Source organism: Cryptomeria japonica, chromosome 6 (assembly GCF_030272615.1).
Source record: "Cryptomeria japonica chromosome 6, Sugi_1.0, whole genome shotgun sequence".
Lineage (NCBI taxonomy): Eukaryota > Viridiplantae > Streptophyta > Pinopsida > Cupressales > Cupressaceae > Cryptomeria > Cryptomeria japonica.
This window is the reverse complement of record NC_081410.1, coordinates 583,954,852-583,965,197: the sequence shown is the minus strand read 5'-3', so window position 1 is coordinate 583,965,197 and position 10,346 is coordinate 583,954,852. Positions and strand designations below refer to the sequence as shown.

The 10,346-nt window shown below is 36.6% G+C and overlaps 1 protein-coding gene across 1 annotated transcript; it reads right to left on the bottom strand.

The window, feature by feature from the left end:
- Positions 1 to 395: 395 nt before the first annotated feature.
- On the bottom strand, positions 396 to 1,574 carry LOC131876718 (transcription termination factor MTERF4, chloroplastic-like). The gene has a single exon (XM_059222183.1). It carries the CDS (start codon positions 1,572 to 1,574, stop codon positions 396 to 398), a length of 1,179 nt encoding a protein of 392 aa, XP_059078166.1.
- Between the last annotated feature and the right edge of the window lie 8,772 nt (positions 1,575 to 10,346).

Below are 10,346 nucleotides of genomic sequence, written 5' to 3'. Positions count from 1 at the left end.
TAAAGTATATTAAAAAAAACATCCCACATGAATGGTGCTGCAATAGCTACAGAGTGGGAGAATCATCCTTATAAGAAAAGCCATGAAAGTGCAGTGGCTAAAAAAACATCTGTCACATATGATAACCCAACAAAAGAAACATCTGTATCTTCTAATTGTTGAAAGATCGCAAAATAACTTCACACTCAATTAAGTAAGTTGATGGTCATTACATAAATCTGACAATTTACAGGCATACCTTGATTACAATCCCAAATCATGGGCAGTAGTTTGTGCATTCCACATCTTCTCTGGGAAAACAGGGTCAAAACCAGTATCGCCACCATTTAGCATGCCCATTACCTTATACCATGTACTTGAGTCTCCCCAGTTCAACAAATTAAAAAAATCAAATGCTAAGAAACTGAAAACATCTTTATCTTTGAGGGTTTTGAGACATCAGCAATGGCATTTTTATAAACAGTCGACAGAGCAGCGGATTCAGGGTGCCTTTCTATGATCCGGACGACAAACTTGGCCTCGGTCATCATCAACATAGTACAAAGTCGCGTCGTATTAACCTCCCCTGCACCATTCATTGCTATCATATTCTGCAAAACCAAAAACCTGGGCCTCATTACCTTGTCCAAACTCATTGTAAACATGCGTGGATGCTTTGCCACAAATTCTACAGAGAGTCCCATGTGATTGAGCATAAACTCCATCTTTGTCTTAATACTTTCCTCCGACTTTGTGAGTACTACAGGGTTAGCCCTAACTAATCCCCAGACTTCTTCAGGCGAGAGGCCGCAAAGCTGAAGAATCTTTATCTTGGCCTCTAACCCTTCGATACGGCTCCTGGCCACGATGCTCACAATGTATTTGTACATTTTGCTTTCCTTTTGAATGCCAATTTTGCGAATGAGATCAAGTTGCTCGGGCGTCAGAGAACTGCGCATCAAAACCCAAGGATTTATCAACAAAAACTTGATGAACTCTATTCCATGAAAACCGAAACCCTTCCAAAAGGCAACCGAGGGTTTCAAAACCTTCTGCAAGTTCAGTCCAATAATATAGGGGCTTCTCATAATTGCTCTGACCAGAAAATCATTGGTCGGGAATACAGTCTTGAGAAATTTAAGATTGGTGCGGAGGGTTTCCAGCTTAGAGCCCAAGATATTCGGGTACTTAGATACAATTTTGGGTATATTTTCCCTCCCCACGCCCAAATCTTTTAGCAATTGAATCTTGGGCTCCAACAATCTTTCCACACTTGTCATCATTAGCGATGGCTGCAATCTGATAATGTTTGCAATTTGATCTTGGGTGCAGCCGTGTCTGTTGAGCATGTCCGCGAGCTGTTCAACCTTATCCAGGGTTTTGAGCCGCCCCAATGAGGGGTCCTTTTTCAACATTTTTGTGGTGTCGGCTGAAGATATGTTAAATCTTGTGGTAACGAAGTGCACGAAGAGATTTTCTGAAGGGGCGTTGCTGTTGCTAACATCATTCTGTGCAAGATTAGAGAAATTAAAGCGAAAATGGGATGGCGTTTTGAGAAACAGATTGCGGCACAGGGAGAATAGTTTGGTGGTCATGTTTAAACTAGTAAAGCAGGCGCAACAGACACAGAAATGGCGATCTACGGTTTCCACGCTACAAGGGGCGACTTAGGGTTTCCTTACATGAATTAACGGTAACAGTACAGCTCTTCTTTTTAGTGATGAGATGCAACATATATAATTGTAAATTAAAACAAGATCTGTGAGACAGCATGAGTCCCTGTTTTTAGCTAAAAACATGCTAGCAATGTAGTTTCAGTTGTCTTTGGGTCACAAATGTATATAAAGAGGAAGAGATAGAAGCAAACTAAAACTATTATCTAGATCATGGCATAATTTTGACTCCCAAACAACAAAAGAAATTTATTTCTTTAAACTAGCAGTTGTACCAAAATGAAGTATAATGGTTAAGTCGGTAGTAAAATATACTTCGAATTAATTTTAGAATATAATTCTATCATTTAAGTTAAAATTAAACTAAAAATATTTAAACAACACACAAACACAATGTATACTTTTGATAAATAAAAAGTCAAAATCTTGTAATAATTTTATCAAGATTATATATGACAATGACATTTTACATAAAATTTACTAGCATACCAAATAAATTTAAAAAAAAGGAAAATTAGATTATAACTTGAATAATAGAATAAAATCAAATTTTTATATTTATTTATTAAATATAACATTATAAATTAAATTAAAAAAATTGATTTATAATTTTTATTTATTTTAATATTGTTGATTATATTATCATTATGATATTATTTTTTTAATAAATATGACATTATTATTATTTTATTATATAATTATTAAAAACCCAAAGTGTATTGCATATCTTGGAAGTGTCCTTTCTCTTCCTTTATTACCATAAATCGATTCGAAATGACGAGAGCAATGTAAATTTACTGCAAGCTTCATTTAAATTTTCTTTAACCAACTTAAATTTTCTAAAATATCTTTTTATATAAAATAATATTAATTTAATAAAATAATTTGTAAATATTACATTTACATATATATTATCTCATATAAGATTTCAAGATAATAAAAAATTTAAAAATAAACTTTTATAGAACATGAGGAAATTAACTTTGTGACAGACGTGCATCAAACTAAGAGGGAAAGAAATTTAAAATGTTTAATATTTTTAAATTTTTCTTCAACCAATTTAAAATTTATTTAATTTCTTTTTAATTTAAAATAATATTAGCTACTGGGAGGTTTCCAAGATGAGATATGGTTGTGGCACTCCAAATTCCACCCTACAGGCGTACATAGCGGGTGAAAAGTGCATGCAAGCTTCAACATGTTATGGCATTTAAGTCTGCTACAGAGCATCCCTCACCTGAACAGATTTTCGGTGCTTTGTATCCATATATGCTTGGTGCCTTGTGCTCGGTGCTCTGTTTCTTACCTTGCGATTAACAAAGGGGTATACTGGAAAAGTATTTGGATGCGACTTTGGTACCCGTAGGAGTGATCTTGATGGGTTTATACCATGTTTATCTGGTTTACAGGATTGCCCACCATCCCAAAACATCAGCATGTGGCTAAGGGGTCACGCCATTATGAAGGTGAATGCTATGTATTCCTAATTTCGATACAAAATTGCAAAGAATTTCTTTAAATTGTAGAGGACTTCAAGTCTAATTTACCATAATTTTGTATTAAAGGATGAAAAAAGGAGTTTTCATGGTGCAAACGATTAGGAATATACACTTTTGGCTGCAACCGCTAATGCTCTGCTCTGTTGTGGGATTACAGTTGGGAGTGGAGAGTCGGCCTGATGAGTTTACTCTTTATGGGAGGACGGGTTCTGTGATGTCTTCTCTCAAGTGTATGTTGGTTTTGGTGTGTTTTCTGGAGGCGTTTGTTTGCCATGCGCTATTACAGTCATGTGAGCTTTCTGATAACCACATTGCCATTAGAGGTAGAGATGAAGAGCATTCAACATATCCATTTGTGCATATCCTGCATATCTCTTTGAGGCATTCTGGATTATGCTATCAATGACACGTTTTAGGAAAAATGGCGAAGCTTTGGAGGAAAAATATTACCATACCTTACAAAAAGTAGTTGTTGTGTTTCAAATCTCCTCGAACAGTGTAGAAGGTCTCGTAGATGAGGCGGTGGACTTCATAGATAGTAAGAGCTGGTGAAATAAATGCATTCGTACCTCAGCAATTAATGAATTCTGTGGAGAATGAGTGTGTATAATAAATTTGCCAATACCCATTATATGTCATGATCAATAGTTTTTATGATCAATAGTTTTATAGCAAATATTTAAAAAAAAATAAAAAATAAACCCCAGCAAAAAATGAAAAAACCAATGACAAATCAAAAAATTAATAATTTTTAAAATAGTTTAATAAGAATAAAAATGAAACTTTGATATAAGAGTAAATTTTTCAATTTGCACAGTTATCAAAGCATATTAATGTTATAGATGAAAACATTAGTTCCCTGCTTAAGGCAGGGACCAATAAATGAACTACATACCCCTATTTTTAAAAATCTATATAATATATGTTGAGAGGTATTTCTTTTGACATGGTGTACCTATTCACATGATATGTATGAAATAGAAAATATAAGAGAGGCGATGTCTCAATTCCTACCAATAGTTAGATATTCTTTTATAAATTCTTTTATGAAAAATTAACAAGTGCGGAGGATATTCTTTTATAAATTCTTTATTCTATATTTATTCATTTTTACATTTAATATTGCATGAAAAGCTATAAGTTTATAGTGGATAGTTAACAAATTGAACACTTGATTGGTAAAAATAAAGTATTCAATGGAAAGAGTCTTATATAAATATAAAATAAATATAGGTTGAATTATCTTGTCAAATGAAATAATTATATTTAAAATTTAGTAATAAAAAGTAAATAGAGAAGTTTTCATTAATTCAACAACGAACACTTATGTTGTGTTCATTATATGTTTTTCTTTGCTTGTTTAAACTTACACAACTCGAGGGCATTTGAAAAATGATATTGTTTGTGAGACAAATATAAACAACAAAGATGTTAGTAGAGAAGTGATAGCTTAATTTGAATCAATTGTGTATCCATTTATAGGGATCTAAACATGACTGAAACAAAACCTCTAAATCGGGAAGACAAGCAAACTCTATTACCATAGGCTCATGTTATATTTGCAATAAGCAGAGAGGGGGTGAGTGTGTGTGTGTGTGTGTCTGTGTGTGTGTGTGTGTGAGAGAGAGAGAGAGAGAGAGAGAGAGAGAGAGAGAGAGAGAGAGAGAGAGAGAGAGAGAGAGAGAGAGAGAGAGAGAGAGAGAGAGAGATGGATAAGGAGGTAGAAATTGAGGATAGATATAGAGATGGAGGAGGTAGAGATGGTGAAGGTGAGGGATATGGAGAGAAGAACAGAAGGAAAGTGATATATAGAAAGAGGAAGATAGAGTAGAGAGAGGGTGAGATATTGGGTAACATGGAGAGATAACAAGATAAAGACAAAGGGGGAGATGGAAGAAGAACTATGGATAAATATAGATAGAGATAGAGGAAAAGAGATATTGGGAAAAAAAGGTTTAGAAAGAGAAAGATGGGGAGAGAGAGGGGGGGGAGACATATCTATAAATAAAGGGGAAGAGAGTGAGAGAGGAAGAGGGGGAGAAACATCTAGAAAGAGTTGTTTATGGTGAAAATGGAAACAACAACTAAATGAATTCAACCACAAAACCCTAGCCTAACAACAACAAAGATCCACCATAACATATGAAGATTACCTAAGACAATGCAAATCAAATGAAATCACAAAGATTATACCATCACATGTCTACTAGGGTTTGGATCTCCATTCTTCCTATCTCCATTGATCTTGCTTGATATATTTGCTCTTAGATTTTATATGTGCACAAAAGCTCAACAAAGAACGGAAATGTGGTTGCAAGTAGGTTTGATCGCATATGAAAGTTCAAATGCTAGAGTGCTTGATTTGATCTATTAGTTGATTAGAATGCGTAGATGATTAAAATGATTAATTGATTAGGTGATTAGAATAGATTAGGGTTGATAATGAAGGAAGCATCTCCTTATATAGAAGACACTATAAGAAATGGAGGGATAAGATTGAGAGGTGTAAAAGATAAAAGGTCAGCTAAGATTAGAGAGTAGGTAGAGAAAATAAGAAAATAATGAGAGGGTAGGTAGTGTAGGAATGAAGAGATGAATGACATGTGTGATGGGTAGAAAAGGCTAATGAATTAATTAAATAAATAAAGATTTATTTAATTAATAGAAGAAGTGGGATCAATTAAATAAATAAGATATTTATTTAATTTAGGAAAAGGATAATTCAAATAAATAAATGTATTTATTTAAATGAGAAATAAGGCTAGAAGAGGATAAATGAATTAATTAAATAAATAAATATTTATTCAATTAATAGAAGAATTAGGCTAAAATAATTTATTTAATTAGATAGGACAATTTTAGGTGTCTACATTTTGCCCCTCTTTGAGACAATGTAGCTTGTCGCGTTGTTTCAAAGAAGATAAGATGAACTCATACAAAGTTGCCCCAAGATGGGAATGATATGCCCCCTCGAGAGAAAGAAAGGCTAGAAAGGACTGATTAGATAGGATAGAGTGACATAGTCAAGGGATAAAGGAGACTAACTCAGGAGACTACGGCTAGGGTAGTCTATAAGATAGACCACGAGGGGAAAACATCCTCATCGTCATCCACACATCTAAGAGATCAAAGTGTGGAGAGAGCAGAGAGCAGTCAACAGTGATGGCATTGGTGCATAGATTCGATCGCGTTTGCCGACATCAGAGGCCAACATATGCAGGAGAGCCGGTAAGTACCACAAAACCTCCTTGTACTTTGTCGCATTAAATGTTGTCATGAATGCATGTCAGGTAGGGCAATAAATGCGCTTTGAATATGTCAAGCGAGGGGGAAATGTTAAGGCGCGTCTGCATTGGTGCCAAGTACATCTGGGTAGGCAAGGTGCATCTGTGTTTGTGCCAGGCACGTCTATGATTGTAATAATGTTTGTGTCATGAATGAGCATTTATGTCTTCAAGGTCAAATTGACAGTTATGTGATAAACATACACTGTCAATTGGATAAGCTGTTGTGAGGATACACTCAAACAGGTCCTCTAGGGAAGACTAGAATAGCAGATAGGGCTAGGATTGAAAATTATGTGATAGGACATACATTGCGAATCAAGAAATTACTCAAGAGGATACACTCAAGTAGAGGCCCTAGGATAGGATAGATCAAGGCACTTTGTGATGAATAGGGAGTACTAAAAAGAGCAGCACTTTGTGATGAATAGGGAAAGTTACTAGGATTGACACAGTTGATTTGCTTAAGTGCAGGAGGACCTACCTATGCTGGAGTCATGGGAGAGATTCCCTTCGAATTAGAGTTTGTGAGCAGTGCTGACAGTCGAGGAGAGAACAGTAGTTCAAGCTATGGGACTGCGACATATTTTGTATGTGCCTGAGTTTCGGGCGAACATGGGATTGCTTACTGCGCTAGCTGAGAGATGGCACTTAGAGACTTGTATTTTTCATTTGTCGATGGGTGAGATGACAGTCACCTTAGAGGATGTATATAGGATACTGCGGATATTGATCGATGGGGAGTTGGTTCCTTACGATCAAGATGGAAACAGGGATGCATTGAGACGAGTGTTTCAGGATCCAGGACTGGAGATGAGAGTTGGACATGTGGCTTGGGATACCATGATACGGACGGGATTGGCGTTACCAGCAATGTTGGCAGGAGTGATCAGTGGGTTCCTCTGTTCAGATAGGGTGACACAAGGGTTGGTTGTGGGATGGGGGAGGACTCTGGAGAGGGATACAACTAGGCTCAGGAGATAGTTGAGGGATACTGAGCAGAACAGGGATCGGGCTATTCAGCGTTATACAAAGGCTGAGACAGCACTGAGGGCAAGGAGGCAGGTAGCAGAGGAGGAGATAGCCTACAGGAGAGACCTGTACTATGGAGTGGTGCCATCAAATCAGCGAGCTAGGAGCTTCCGGAGACCATCGTGGACTACGACGACCACTAGAGGGAGAGACAGGAGACAGACGTCTAGCGGTGGGGTTATGGGTCCTCCACCACCACCAGATAGAGGGGGCAGGAGAGATGATCCTAGGGTGAGTCCTTCCAGGGATCAGACTCCGTTGAGGCTAGCTGGCTCCGAGGGAGGGAGTCCATCATAGCCTTAGAGGGCTCCCTATATATCAGTTTTGTACCATTTTGTATGATGACACCTTCGGGTGATTGTAGCCATATGATTTTGACATCATTGTATCATGACACTTATAATTATATATATGAGATGATTCATCCTTGCGGCAGCTATATGCATGTGTACCTATGTGATGAGATGTTTCATGATGTATGTTTCTATGTGATGCTTGTTTCTATGTGATACTTATGATATGGATGCAAATATGTACATGATGAAATGCAAATATGTACATGATGAAATGCAAATATGTACATGATGAAATGCAATATTTTTGTTCTTTTATGTTTTATATGTTATGCATATGTGAATGTAAATGTATGAAATGTAGATGAATATGATAATGCAAATGATTATTTTCATGATGAAAATGTAAAATGTGCTAACATGTGTTATGTGTAGGATGTGATGCAATTGTGATATCTATATGTATGTATGAAATAAGATATGCTAACATGTGATAATGCAGGTGCAAACTATATGAAATGCAAATGTTTTTTGTGTGTCATTATACTCAGTCATGTGATAGCAGGCTACACAGACTTACGAAGGATGATGGAGGTCAATCAAGAAAGGGGGATGGAAGATAGAAGATATGAAAGTGAAAGATCTTCTTGTGTGTTATCATCATTGAGCTTTATTATGGCAAAATAGGTTATGACAATCAAGGCATATGTTCAACTCAGAAAGTCATTGTACCTATTTGCATGGAGATCAGTCAGTCGCAAACAAGGAATGCCCCAGTTCACACTAAACTCACAGTGTCTTCATATCCTTGGACAAGTCATAGCATTACTAAGAGACAATCCACAGACAACGAAAGAAAAATAGGTGACGATACCCCATCCTCGCCTTTCTAGTCAAAGACATCCTGGAAATAGAATCTTTAGTCAGAGACATCTTGGAAAAGCTAAAAGACATGTCACCATAAGATAAAATCAAAAGAAAACCAAGACTTGATACCGACATCCACTATAGTCCTCAAGTTTAGTGTCTCTTGTCACTTGTATAAGTCTTATTTGATTGCGGTCACAATATTTACTTTCACAAAAGGATAGATAGCACTGAACCATAATGTTGTCTGGGTCTATTGAAAGATTTGATTTGTTGAAGCCCATTGTTGTTGTTGTGTCTCATCTGAAATTGATTGAATCCCTGAAACTAATACTTTATTGTGGAGAAGGTGAAACTGTATTATGGATTGGCGATGCAAATGTTGCTTTATTGCAGATTGTACGTGGATAGATTGAAGAAAACTGGAAGAAACTGTACTCCTCGGAACATGTGATGCTCTCAGTTCCACACCCATCACTAGATGTAGGATTTACCTTAGCCACAGATAAGAGCTGATTTATTATAGATGGAAAGGGTGAAAAGGGAGGTTTATTATGAATGGCTAACCAATCTTAGGTAGATCAATAACAAGCTGTGATGGGAATGGGTAAGTTTATTATGGATGAAGAGGTTGTGAGTGTGTGCAAAGTGAAAGGATGAGAGTGAATCCTAAAGGAGAGAGGAGCAATGTCTCTACGCATGGTGTTGGTGACCCAGTTTTCACCATGGTACTTGCCCAGGGTGCCACCAAAGTGGTTTTCATCGTTGGACGAAATGTTTTTCTTTACTTTTTTGATTTTTCAATTTTTTTGTTGTGTCACAAGGCGCCTGTTTGCCATGTTTTCACCAAGTAACGATTTTTTATGTTTATGATTTTTTTTTTTTGTATTTTTGATAATTTTTTTATTTTTTTGTATTTTTAAATTAGGACACTTTGAAGAGCTATGTGTAAAACCTGTGAAGGTGCATGCTATTGATAGGATCCTCCAAAGGTTCACCATCTGGAGTAGAAAGTTGATATGCACCGGATCCATAGACTGTTGTAATAATGTAAGGACCAAGCCAATTTGGTTCGAACTTGGCCTTCTTCTCTTTGTCTTGCTGATTTTTAGGATTTTCTCTAAGAACTAAGTCACCTACCTCAAATGTGCGAGGCTTGACTTTATGATTGTAACTGTGACTCATTTGCTGTTGATAAGACTTGAGATGATTAAAAGCAATTTGTCTTCATTCATCCAATAGTTCAAGTTCCCGTAAGCGAGAGACCTTGTAGTCTTCATCACTGATAATGTTTTGCAAAGAGACTCGTAAAGAGGGTAACTCGACCTCAATAGGCAAGATAGCTTCAGTGCTGTAGACAAGTGAATAAGGTGTGGCTCCTGTAGGTGTGTGGACGCTTATGCGGTAAGCCCAAAGTGTGGGATTAAGTTGGATATGCCAATTTCGGCCAGCGTCATCGACTTTCTTTTTTAGGATTTTAAGAATGGTTTTATTAGATGCCTTAGCTTAGCTGTTACCTTGGGGGTAATAGGGTGTGGAGAAACGATGGGTAATATGGAAGCGATCACAAAGTTCATGAACATCTTGGTTTTTGAAGGGATGCCCGTTATCGATGATAACGGACATAGGAATACCATATCGACAAATGATGTAGTTGAGAATGAATGTAGCAATCCATTTTCTAGTGAATTGTGTAAGAGGCATGACTTCGATCAATTT